This window comes from Salvelinus fontinalis, chromosome 18 (genome assembly GCF_029448725.1).
Source record: "Salvelinus fontinalis isolate EN_2023a chromosome 18, ASM2944872v1, whole genome shotgun sequence".
Classification (NCBI taxonomy): Eukaryota; Metazoa; Chordata; class Actinopteri; order Salmoniformes; family Salmonidae; genus Salvelinus; species Salvelinus fontinalis.
Genome location: NC_074682.1, coordinates 53,539,951 through 53,553,793, shown reverse-complemented (window position 1 = coordinate 53,553,793; position 13,843 = coordinate 53,539,951). Strand labels below are relative to the sequence as shown.

Sequence of the window (13,843 nt, the reverse complement as noted above, 5' to 3'; positions counted from 1 at the left end):
AAGCAGAGTGACAGCTGGTTCTTCTTAAGCATAGTGATAGCTGGGTCTTCTTAAGCAGAGTGATAGCTGGGTCTTAAGCGGAGTGACAGCTGGTTCTTAAGCGGAGTGATAGCTGGTTCTTCTTAAGCGGAGTGATAGCTGGTTCTTCTTAAGCAGAGTGATAGTTGGGTCTTCTTAAGCAGAGTGATAGCTGGGTCTTCTTAAGCAGAGTGATAGCTGGTTCTTCTTAAGCAGAGTGATAGCTGGTTCTTCTTAAGCGGAGTGATAGTTGGGTCTTAAGCAGAGTGATAGTTGGGTCTTAAGCATAGTGATAGTTGGGTCTTCTTAAGCAGAGTGATAGTTGGGTCTTCTTAAGCAGAGTGATAGCTGGTTCTTCTTAAGCAGAGTGATAGCTGGTTCTTCTTAAGCAGAGTGATAGCTGGGTCTTCTTAAGCGGAGTGATAGCTGGGTCTTCTTAAGCAGAGTGATAGCTGGGTCTTCTTAAGCAGAGTGATAGCTGGGTCTTCTTAAGCAGAGTGATAGCTGGGTCTTCTTAAGCAGAGTGATAGCTGGTTCTTCTTAAGCAGAGTGATAGCTGGGTCTTCTTAAGCAGAGTGATAGTTGGGTCTTCTTAAGCAGAGTGATAGTTGGGTCTTAAGCAGAGTGACAGCTGGTTCTTCTTAAGCATAGTGATAGCTGGGTCTTCTTAAGCAGAGTGATAGCTGGGTCTTCTTAAGCGGAGTGACAGCTGGTTCTTAAGCGGAGTGACAGCTGGTTCTTAAGCGGAGTGAGCTGGTTCTTCTTAAGCGGAGTGATAGCTGGGTCTTCTTAAGCAGAGTGATAGCTGGTTCTTCTTAAGCAGAGTGATAGCTGGTTCTTCTTAAGCAGAGTGATAGCTGGTTCTTCTTAAGCAGAGTGATAGCTGGGTCTTCTTAAGCAGAGTGAAGCAGAGTATTTCAGCTCATGAAACATGTGATCAACACTTTACGTGATGCGTTTTATATTTTTGTTCAGTGTAATATTCTCTATATATGGCTATGGATTGACTGATACAATTCTACCCTCTGCTGGTGCAATTCCATACAACAGGTTGGGAGATTCATATATATATATATTTTTTTACAAAATACTTTCAAAATTTTATTTAACCTTTATTTAACTAGGCAAGTCAGTTAAGAACAAATTCTTATTTACAATGATGGCCTACCCCGGCCAAACCCGGACGACGCAGTTGAGATACAGCCTGGAACTAAACCAGGGTCTGTAGTGACGCCTCTAGCACTGAGATGCAGGAGCCCCCTGAGTAAAGGGAGGATGAGAGGAGAGTTGAAAGTGGGTGATGGATTTCAAGAACTTGGACGTAGACTAATACAAAAAGGAAAAACTTTGAATAGACAAACACCACCCCACCTAGCTAAGGCTACAATAGACAAACACCTCTCCACCTAGCTAAGGCTACAATAGACAAACACCTCTTCACCTAGCTAAGGCTACAATAGACAAACACCTCTCCACCTAATTAAGGCTACAATAGACAAACACCACCCCACCTAGCTAAGGCTACGATAGACAAACACCACCCCACCTAGCTAAGGCTACGATAGACAAACACCACCCCACCTAGCTAAGGCTACGATAGACAAACACCACCCCACCTAGCTACGGCTACGATCGACAAACACCACCCCACCTAGCTAAGGCTACGATAGACAAACACCACCCCACCTAGCTAAGGCTACGATAGACAAACACCACCCCACCTAGCTAAGGCTACGATAGACAAACACCACCCCACCTAGCTAAGGCTACGATAGACAATGCTGAGCACTTGTTGGCTGGTTTTCCTTCACTCTGCGGTCCAACTGATCCCAAACCATCTCAATTGGGTTGATGTCGGGTGATTGTTTCCACCCATTCTGTAGTGTACTGGTCTGAATGCCTAGATTGTGCAATGATGTCATAAAGGTAAAGGGTGGCTACTTTGAAGAATATCAAATACTACATATATTTTGATTTGTTTATTAACACTTTTTTGGTTACTACATGATTCCATATGTGTTATTTCATAGTTTTGATATCTTTACTCTTATTCTACAATGTAGAAAATTGTAAAAATAAAGAAAAACCTTTGAATGAGTAGGTGTGTCCAAACTTACTGCTTTTGACAGCTACTGTATGTCCGCATCACGCTTTGAAGCAGCTATTAACTATCAGCAGTCAGTCAGGGGGGCCTAGTATTACTATTGGGAGAATCATTGCCAAAGTCAGTGCTAGTAAGAAAATATATGTTTTGTGTGTGTGTGTGTGCGTGTGGGGGGGGGGGGGGGAATCAGACGTTTTCGTAAGATAATATTAATGCTCTTACCACATAGCTCTTCAGCATGATATCCCAACTGAAATTAAATATGATTAAACTTCCAAGCAGTTTAAATAGCCTAGTATCAGTATTGGGAGAATCATTGCCTAACTGCAACAACTCGCTGTGTCAAACTGAATAATCAACCCAACGCCCACTGTCCTATTAACAGTGATCATACTCATGTCTGTGACATCAAACATATTGCATGTCAGACCTTGTTTATGTATATGTCAGGGTCCATGCACAAAATCTGTATTGCACCAGAGGTAGTTAGTTACTGTACATCATTTCCCTCTGTTCCCTGGGCAACAACAGAGAGATTGTGAATCTAAAACATTGACAGTAACATAATAACTATTATTCTATTACATTATTTTCTATTCTATTATTCTATTTTTAACTTACTGTATAATCTATAATTCTATTACATTATATTATTCTACGATTTTATTACATTCTACTTTAATATTACGCTATTACATTATATTATTCTATGACATATTATTCAATTACATTCTAATAGTTTATTACATTCTAATAGTTTATAATTACATTACATTCTATAATTATATTATTCCATTACATTCTATTATTCTATAACATTCTATTATTATATTATGACATTACATTCTATGATTCTATTACATTCTATTATTACATTATGCTATTACATTCTATTATTCTATGACATAGTATTCTATTACATTCTAATAGTCTATTACATTGCATTCTACAATTATAGTATTCCATTACATTCTATTATTCTATTACATTCTATTATTATATTATGACATTACATTCTATTATTCAATTACATTCTATTATTATATTATGACATTACATTCTATGATTCTGTTACATTCTATTATAACATTATGCTATTACATTCTATTATTCTATGACATTATTCAATTACATTCTAATAGTTTATTTCATTCTAATAGTTTATAATTACATTACATTCTATAATTATATTATTCCATTACATTCTATTATTCTATAACATTCTATTATTATATTATGACATTACATTCTATGATTCTATTACATTCTATTATTATATTACCAGAATAGGTGAGAAAGGTTCTGGAATACTTTTAAAGCCACTAATAAATTATCATAAAAGTATGCAAACATACTTAGTGGCTGACAAAGGAAAAAATGACAGTCATTGTTGATACATTATTACTGTCATTCCACACTCAAACTAGCATTGCAAAGCAGTCTGCTTTCTTATCGAAAGTCTTTGTCAGTGATGTCATTTTTACCAATGGATTGGAGATGTTTTATGAGATATTCGACATCTTGACTACCAGTTACAGTCATTAAATATGATACAAGTTATGGATAAAAACTTCGAAATAGCGGAGCAGAAGTTTCAGCCGGAGAACATGGCAATATTTTTTAAACTAGGCAATTCAGTTCAGAAGAAATCCTTATTTACAATGACAGCCTATCCCGGCCAAACCTGGACCAACTGTGCGCCGTCCTATGGGACTCCCAATCACAGCCAGATGTGATGCAGCGTGGATTTGAACCAGGTACTGCAATGAAGGCTCTTGCACTGAAATGCAGTGTTACTGTGCCACCCGGGAGCCCCTAGTTGGAATATAATTTAGACCAAGAACAAACTTGGAAACGACACTTGCACGGTGCTTTATAAATAAGCACCACTGTGTTATGAGTAAAATTAATTTGTCGTTTCTACTGCCACCAAGTGGAACTTATGCTCACCACATAGGTACTTATTTTTCACAGAACTGTTTGTAAGCGAAATGCTTGTTTCAACCGGAACCTTGGTGCACGCACACGGAAGTTGTTTTTTTTCAGTGGTTGTGAAGTTGTTGCCACGTCGGTTCAGAACGTCGTTCTTGATACATCGTAAAACCGAGATACTTTGATAACGGGGTTACACGTCTGGCATTGCAATTTCTCTGTTTAGGGACAAACTTATTACGATAATCTTCAATCATGGTGAGTAACATAATTTCTGGTATTTCTGACTGCAATTGTTAGCCGGTTAGCAAGGTAACTGATAAGTCAAGTTGCTAAACTGAACAAGTGTGTTTTTATTAGGTTGTACTTATTGTTTCCTACTTAATAGACTATTACACATACAGTAATATGTTACAAGATCATGTAATGCTGTTTTATGCAATAACGGTATCTCTGCGATTTGTTAAAGCTTTTATCTAGCTAGTTAACGTTAGCTAGTTAGATTGTGTAACTAGCAAAGTTAGATTTAGCTAACTAACGCAGCGTTAGCTTTTTAGACTGGCGTTCTATCAAATAATCTCTCACTTCTTGTGTTTCATGAAATATAGGTTTCCGTCATCAACACGGTGGACACCTCCCACGAGGACATGATCGTAAGTAGTTTTCTTATGTGACAGCTACTAGCTAACGGTAGCTAGCGACTGTCATTTAGCTAGCTGACTTGAGTTTGAATGGATTGTTATTTTAATGTCCCGTAAATTCAACCAGCTGTAGCAAATTACTATATATCTACTGAATGTACTTTATTTATCCCTGATTTAATCTAATGTTAGTAGCTAGCTCACTCCATTTTGACTAATCTAACGTAATAATTGCAACCTTTGACCTCTTATGACATGCTCTCTTGTGTTTTAAGCATGATGCCCAGATGGATTATTATGGCACCAGACTGGCCACCTGCTCTTCTGACAGGTCTGTCAAGATCTTCGATGTTAAAAACGGTGGACAAATCCTAGTGGCAGATCTGAGAGGGTAAGACGTGACTCTGCTTGATTAGCGCTTTTAAGGTTGACTCATCGAAAGGAAGTTGCCATGAGCAGCACCACAGATATTGCAATGATCGACATGCAACACTTATTTTCCAGCCCACAAAGATTGAACTGCCATGTCCCTGTTTCATCTCCTCTCTCCATTACCTGTGAAGTGCTGTATCCAGACACTCATTTTACTGTCTGCCTCTATCTCCTCTCTCTGCAGCCATGAGGGTCCTGTGTGGCAGGTGGCCTGGGCTCACCCCATGTATGGCAACATCCTGGCATCGTGTTCCTATGACAGGAAGGTGATCATATGGAAGGAAGAGAACGGAACCTGGGATAAGATGTACGAGTACACTGGACACGACTCTTCAGGTAAGAACATTCCCGGTAAATCACTCACAAATTCAATTCATATTTTACGTCATTTCGCAGATGTTCTTATCCAGCGCGACATACAGTACAGTGAGTTCATACAGTTTGGTATGTATGGTTTGAATATTTTCAATGATCTTATTGAAAATGTATAAATGGAGTTCTTTAAACCTGGTGCTTGGGACCCACAGGGTATGCAACATGTTGTTTAGTTTCACTTTAGATCAAAGCCCTATTCAGAACCAGGGAGGAATAACACTGCAATTAAGCATTGTCAAAAGCTCTGTGTTTTTAGTGTATATTAATGAGTACTTCCTGGCTTCCTTGTGTCTTCAGTGAATTCAGTGTGCTGGGGTCCCTATGACTTTGGTCTGATCCTGGCCTGTGGCAGCTCAGATGGAGCCATCTCATTGGTCACCTGCTCTGGGGATCAACAGTGGGACATTAAGAAGATCAGCAATGCACACACAGTGAGTAACTAACTACTGTTTTCACTTGTAAACTGACATTAAGTCTTTTCTCTAGGGCTGGGTTAATATGAATAAACCTCAAGAGTAACATTAAATTGTCACTGTCTGTTGTGACAGTCCTTCTGTGGTAGCTTGTCATAGTCCTAATTGAGTTCAAATGAATTCATGTCCTTGGTCTGTACATGTGACTGTGTATTGTAACCTAACCCCTCTGTCCTGTTAGATTGGCTGTAACGCAGTGAGCTGGGCTCCATCTGTGGTGCCAGGTAGTCTGATAGACCAGCCCTCGGGTCAGAAACCCAACTTCATTAAGAGGTTTGTCTCAGGAGGCTGCGACAACCTGGTCAAACTCTGGAAGTAAGTAGCAGACGATTGGAGGGTGTCTTATCTTCTGCATGGCCACTCTGCCATAAAGCTCAGATTGGTGAAGTGCTGTAGAGACTTCTCCCTTCTGGCAGGTCATTGGGTTCTTGGTCACGTCCTTCTCGCCCGGTTGCTCAGTTTGGTTGGACAGCCAGCTCTAGGCACAGTCTGGGTAGTTCTGTATTTTTCCCAATGATGGAGACCACTGTGCTCTTGGAAACTTTCTACACACACAGATTGTTTTATACCCTTCCCCAGATATGTTTTACCCTTCCCCAGATATATGCCTCATTACAATTCTGTCTCTGAGATCTATTGACAGTTCCTTGGACTTCATGGTTTAGTTTCTGCTCTGACATGCACTGTCAACTGTGGGACCTTATATAGGCAGGTGTGTTTCTTTCTAAATTATGTCCACACAATATAATTGGCCACAGGTGGACTCCAATCAAGTTGTAATGACAGCTCAAGGATGATCAAAGGAAATTGGATGCACCTGAGCTCAATTTGAAATGTCATAGCAAAGGGTATGAATACTTAGTTTCAGTCAAAAGTTTGGACTCCTACTCATTCAAGGTTTTTTAAATATTTTTACTATTTTCTACAATGTAGACTAATAGTGAAGACATCACAACTATGAAATAACACATATGGAATCATGTAGTAATCAAAAGAGTTATAAATCTAAATGTATTTTAGATTCTTCAAAGTAGCCACCATTTGCCTTGATGCCAGCTTTGCGCACTCTTGGCATTCTCTTAACCAGCTTCACCTGGAATGCTTTTCCAAGAGTCTTGAAGGAGTTCCCACATATGCTGAGCACTTGTTGGCTGCTTTTCCTTCACTCTGCAGTCAAACTCATCCCAAACCAACTCAATTGGGTTGAGGTCGGGTGATCTGATGCAGCACTCCATCACTCTCCTTGGTAAAATAGCCTGCCATTGTCCTGTTGAAAAACAAATGATAGTCCCACTAAGCACAAACCAGATGGATGGCGTATCACTACAGAATGCTGTGGTAGCCATTCTCACTTTTTTTGGTTATTACATGATTCAATATGTGTTATTTCATAGTTTTGATGTCTTCACTATTATTCTATAATGTAAAAAATTAAGAAAAATCCTTGAATGAATAGGTGTCCAAACTTTTGACTGGTACTCTATGTAAATTAAGATATTTCTGTATTTCATTTTAAATAAATGTGCAAACATTTCTAAAAACATGTTTTCACTTTGTTATTATGGGGTATTGTGTGTAGATGGGTGAGAAAAAAATCAACATAAGTCAAGGGGTACAGTGAAGGCACCGTATTGTTCCATGAAATCACTCAAAATATTTACAATTGACTTACTTGCAGTAACATATTTTATCTTTGTAATAACTTGATATAGTTATAACTGTGTGAACAACTTTATGTAAGGTGTTATCAAATAGGTTCCTATGGCAAGTGAGGAGTTTGAATAAAATGGCTGCCAGACAGGTTTGTATGTCTTCTATCTTAGAGAGGAGGATGGCCAATGGAAAGAGGACCAGAAGCTGGAGGCTCACAGTGATTGGGTCAGAGATGTAGGCTGGGCTCCCTCCATAGGACTACCCACCAGCACCATCGCCAGCTGCTCTCAGGTAACCTACCGTCAGAGGAAAAAACATTGTATGGCTTTTACAGATGTAGGATCTTTATTTGATTACCCTGTTGCAGGTTAACTTTCCTGCAATAAATGTGTAGTGTATTTGAGGTTTAAAATGGCTTTTGAAGTTTAATTTCCACTTGTACATTTCAGACTTCATTTTCTCTTCCCCTACAAAAATATCCATGAATTTGAATCAACATAGTAATTCAAATTTCCTGTTGCTGCAGGATTTTTTCCCTCCTTTAGCAAACTGTCTCAAATTAAGATATTTTATTTGGATCCCAATTAGCTGTTGAACAAGCAGCAGTGCGGTCGTTCCACAAAAATGTTATTTGAAGTGTAAATTATGCAACAATATTGAATTTTAAAAGCCTGAAATTCAATGAAGTGCACTTTAATATAGACCACACAGAATTCAATAAATTCCTTTTTTTCTGTATGAAGGAAGGCTTGTTAAAATGCTAAAATTCAGCATTTTGACATTTCCCTCCTTCAACCCTGTGTCACTTCTAGGAAGATTACAACACACTTTTATCCAAAAATGTCTCCAAGTTTCACCATCATTGTAAAGGCCTAGTTATTTTTCTGCTTTGAGTTATTTCTGAAGATCACTATTTATATTGATGTGATTAGCAAATGCCTTTATGTTTGTCCCTCGTTTTAATGCCAACCTTGTTATCTTCTTATGGGCAGGTGGGATGGTAGCGTCCCACCTGGCCAACATCCGGTGAAATTGCAGAGCGCCAAATTCAAACTACAGTTTTTTAAATATTTAACTTTAATAAAATCACAAGTGTAATACATCAAAATAAAGCTTAACTTCTTGTTAATCCAGCCGCTGTGTCAGATTTCAAAAAGGCTTTACGGCAAAAGCATACCATGCGATTTATCTGAGGATAGCGCCCCGCATAAAAACACATGAAAAACATATTTCAACCAGACACAGAATCATTATTGTCTTTACCGGAGAAAAATACCAAAGAAGGCGCTCTCTTCCACGCGCTTGGAAACACTACCGCCAAAATGGGAGCCACCTAGAAAAACTACAATGTCTGGCTCATTTTTCCAAAAACCAGCCTAAAACTCTTTCTAAAGACGGTTGACATCTAGTGGAAGCCCTAGGAACTGCAATCGGAGGACTTGGCCTTATAATGAAAGTGATAGCCATTGAAAATAGTGGTAGGCTGAATTTTTTTGTCCTGGGGTTTCGCCTTCCTTATCAGTTCTGTTATATTTACATACATAATTTTAACAGTTTTAGAAACTTTAGAGATTTTTCTATCCAAATCTATTACATGCATATCCTAGCTTCTGGGCCTGAGTAACAGGCTGTTTACTTTGGGCACGCTTTTCATCCGGACGTCAAAATACTGCCCCCTGCCCAAGAGAGGTTGTACAAACAATTGACCCCTTTCAAATAATGGACCATTCCACCAGATGAAATGATTCACAGCGTTGTTTGGGTCCTCTGAACAGTATGGTGGTCTATTTTATAATTGTTTAATCATCTTTGACTAAGGTGGTAAAGCTCAACATGTCAACCCTGTTGGCTCAGTTAATGTTAGGAAACCTTGAATTTGATTTAACTTTCATCACGTGTGGAACATATGTATAATTCCTAATTTCATGAACACCATGTGGTCCCATGCTCTGCACCACATGAGGAGTAATGGCTGATTTTCACAGATAAAGTTAGTTAGTTGGGCCTCTAACAGGGTTGACAAATAACAGGTTTGTGGTTTTAGGTTTGATAATACGTTGATTTGTACAAGGATATTTTATCAATGAGAAAATGTTAGATTTATCTCAAACATGCTTTTATTTAAGTTAGACAGTTGCACTGCGTCCAGAAAGTATTCATACCCCTTGACTTTCCCCCCGTTTTGTTAAGTTACAGGCTTATTCTAAAATTGATTCTCATCAATATCCACACACACTACCCCATAATGACAAAGCGAAAACAGGTTTTTAGAATTTTATTTGCAAATGTATTCAAGATAAAAACAACAACAGAAATAACTTATTTACATAAGTATTCAGACCCTTTGCTATGAGACTCGAAATTGAGCTCAGGTGCATCCTGTTTACATTGATTATCCTTGAGATGTTTCTACAACTTTATTGGAGTCCACCTGTGGTAAATTCAATTGATTGGACTTGATTTGGGAAGGCACACACCTGTCTATATAAGATCCCACAGTAGACGGTGCATCTCAGAGCAAAACCCAAGGTGAGGTCGAAGGAATTGTTCATAGAGCTCCGAGATAGGATTGTGTCGGCACAGATCTGGGGACGGGTACCAATCCATTTCTGCGGCATTGAAGGTCCCCAAGAACACAGTGGCCTCCATCATTCTTAAATGGAAGAAGTTTGGAACCACCAAGACTCTTCCTAGAGCTGGCCGCCCGGCCAAACTGAGCAATCAGGGGAGAAGGGCCTTGGTCAGGGAGGTGACCATGAACCCCATGGTCACTCTGACAGAGCTCCAGAGTTCCTCTGTGCAGATGGGAGAACCTTCCAGAAGGACAACCATTGTTTCTCAACCATGTGAAACAAGATTCTCTGGTCTGATGAAACCAAGATTGAACTCTTTTGGCCTGAATGCCAAGCATCACGTCTGGCAGAAACCCGGCACCATCCCTACGGTGAAGAATGGTGGTGGCAGCATCATGCTGTGTGGATGTTTTTAAGCTGCAGGGAATGGGAGACTAGTCGGGGTCGAGGGAAAGATGAATGGAGCAAAGTACAGAGAGATCCTTGATAAACCTGCTCCAGAGCACTCAGGACCTCAGACTGGGGCGAAGGTTCACCTTCCAATAGGACAACGACCCTAAGCACACAGCTAAGACAACGCAGGAGTGGCTTCGGGGACAAGTCTCGCAATGTCCTTGAGTGGCCCAGCAAGAGCCCAAACTTGAACCTGATCAAACATCGCTGGAGAGACCTGAAAATAGCTGTGCAGCGATGCTCCCCATCCATCCTGACAGAGCTTGAGAAGATTGGGAGAAACTCCTCAAATACAGGTGTGCCAAGCTTGTAGCGTCATAACCAAGAACACTTGAGGCTCTAATTGTTGCCAAAGGTGCTTCAACAAAGTACTGAGTAACGTGTCTGAATACTTATGTAAATGGAATATCATTTTATTATAAATATGCAAAAATGTAAACCTGTTTTTGCTTTGTCATGATGGGGTATTGTGTGTAGATTGAGGGGGAAAAACATGTTAGAATACGGCTGTAATGTAACGATGTGGAAAAAATCAAGGGGTCTGAATACTTTCCGAATGCATTGTATATAAGTGTCTGTAAGGGGGTCGATAGACAGTGTGATAAAATGCTGTTAGTTCATTTTAATGCCTGAGATGGGAAAATGTATTTTTCCGTAGGCTAAACATATCCGCCATGCAATTGAATGTTGAAAGAAGAGATAGTTGAAAGTGAATTTCTTAAAAGTTTGCCTATCCAAAAGGCACCTATTTGAGGAATGAACCAGCTATTGTTCCTGGGGTCCACAAGATCTTACATTGTTTGTGATTTTGGCTCATTTCATATCACCAACAAACTGCTCACAGTCAACTACTCAAGTTCCATTTTGATTGTTAGAATTCCAATAATTCTAAAAGTGTCCGTTTTATTTAACATTGGAATGTTTTCATTCTCATTGACAGTAAAAGGCACTCCTGAATTGAAATGGAACTGTTTATCATCTTTTTAAAATGTTTTGGCGCAATTTGTCGTTGCCTGGTCTGCCAGTGAGTATTTATGACCTTTACCTCAGAAGAAAAACACTTAACACAAAACCTCTGTTGCTTGTCTGCGTGCAGGACGGCAGGGTCTTCATCTGGACGTGTGACGACCATTCAGGCAACACGTGGACGGCTAAACTCCTCCACAAGTTCAACGACGTGGTGTGGCATGTCAGCTGGTCCGTCACTGGAAACATCCTGGCCGTGTCCGGAGGGGACAACAAGGTCAGTACACACACACACACACACACACACACACAGGTACTACACACACACACACACACACACACAGGTACTACACACACACACACACACACACACACACACACACACACAGGTACTACACACACACACACACAGGTACTACACACACACACACACAGGTACTACACACACACACACACACACACACACACACACACACACACACACAGGTACCACACACACACAGGTACTACACACACACACACACACACACACACACACACACACACACACACACACACACACACACACACACACACACAGGTACTACACACACACACAGGTACTACACACACACACACACACAGGTACTACACACACACACACACACACACACAGGTACTACACACACACACACACACACACAGTCAGTGGTGACTCTCTTACTAGGCAGCTGAATGAACTTGATCCTCAGCAATGTATCATTTATACCACTTAGCAGATACTTTATGCAAAGCGTCTGAAAGTACAGCAAGTTTATACATCCGTGCTGTCACAAATGATCCCCTTGGTTACCTGTCCTTCTTGTCCAGGTGACGTTGTGGAAGGAGTTGGAAAGACTCCCTGTGTTGTTTTCTGATGTGTATTGTTGTCGGCTGTCTCCAGGTGACGTTGTGGAAGGAGTCGGCAGACGGCCAGTGGGCCTGTATCAGCGACGTCAACAAAGGCCAGGGAGCCGTATCGTCCATCGCAGACGGCGCGACGAACGAGCAGTGATCCAGGCACAGAAGACATTCCACTCCTCCTCCTACCCCCACAGAGAATGAATGGGCTACTACTCCAGAGACACTTCTACCATCTAGCATAGTCCCAGATCTGGGCTAACTACCACCTGTTAAACTCCATAGTGGCCATTCTCTCTCTTTCTCTTAACAGACTTTAAGACCATATTTTATGATGAAATTTCGCTAAAGACCGATTGAGGTTTCATCGTTCAGTTTACGATGATCCAGATTTAAATGGTTACCATTGAGTGAAACTACCTTTAATTAAAACCTGCTCAAAACATCCATAGATTACATACTTGCTTATCAAAAATAATGTTCTGTCAAATATGAAACTGTTTTTGTGAAAGATTTTCTTCCAATTGATTGTTAGAAACAAGAATGTTATGTTTCCATATTTCAAATAATTAAAAAGAACTTCAAAGAAAAGCTGTTTCCCCAAAAGCTCAGCTATTTCTTCTATGATTGATCAGTCAGGGAGAGGGACAACTCCAGTCCTCAGGATCAGTCAGGGAGAGGGACAACTCCAGTCCTCAGGATCAGTCAGGGAGGGACAACCCCAGTCCTCAGGATCAGTCAGGGAGGGACAACCCCAGTCCTCAGGATCAGTCAGGGAGAGGGACAACTCCAGTCCTCAGGATCAGTCAGGGAGAGGGACAACTCCAGTCCTCAGGATCAGTCAGGGAGGGACAACCCCAGTCCTCAGGATCAGTCAGGGAGGGACAACCCCAGTCCTCAGGATCAGTCAGGGAGAGGGACAACTCCAGTCCTCAGGATCAGTCAGGGAGAGGGACAACTCCAGTCCTCAGGATCAGTCAGGGAGAGGGACAACTCCAGTCCTCAGGATCAGTCAGGGAGAGGGACAACTCCAGTCCTCAGGATCAGTCAGGGAGAGGGACAACTCCAGTCCTCAGGATCAGTCAGGGAGAGGGACAACTCCAGTCCTCAGGATCAGTCAGGGAGGGACAACCCCAGTCCTCAGGATCAGTCAGGGAGGGACAACCCCAGTCCTCAGGATCAGTCAGGGAGAGGGACAACTCCAGTCCTCAGGATCAGTCAGGGAGAGGGACAACTCCAGTCCTCAGGATCAGTCAGGGAGAGGGACAACTCCAGTCCTCAGGATCAGTCAGGGAGAGGGACAACCCCAGTCCTCAGGATCAGTCAGGGAGGGGTAACTCCAGT

At 40.9% G+C, this 13,843-nt stretch overlaps 1 protein-coding gene across 2 annotated transcripts; it reads left to right on the top strand.

Moving 5' to 3' along the window:
* Positions 1 to 4,136: 4,136 nt before the first annotated feature.
* sec13 (SEC13 homolog, nuclear pore and COPII coat complex component) lies at positions 4,137 to 13,090 on the top strand. Of its 2 annotated transcripts, none has more exons than XM_055869847.1 (9): positions 4,137 to 4,312; positions 4,663 to 4,707; positions 4,971 to 5,086; positions 5,312 to 5,463; positions 5,800 to 5,933; positions 6,157 to 6,290; positions 7,799 to 7,919; positions 11,751 to 11,897; positions 12,470 to 13,090. In XM_055869847.1, exons 1-9 carry the CDS (start codon positions 4,310 to 4,312, stop codon positions 12,701 to 12,703), a joined length of 1,086 nt encoding a protein of 361 aa, XP_055725822.1. In that variant the 5' UTR covers positions 4,137 to 4,309; the 3' UTR covers positions 12,704 to 13,090. The 2 variants fall into 2 exon arrangements, with proteins under 2 accessions (XP_055725822.1, XP_055725823.1); XM_055869848.1 differs by having other exon boundaries at positions 4,139 to 4,312; positions 12,543 to 13,090.
* The last annotated feature ends 753 nt before the right edge of the window (positions 13,091 to 13,843 follow it).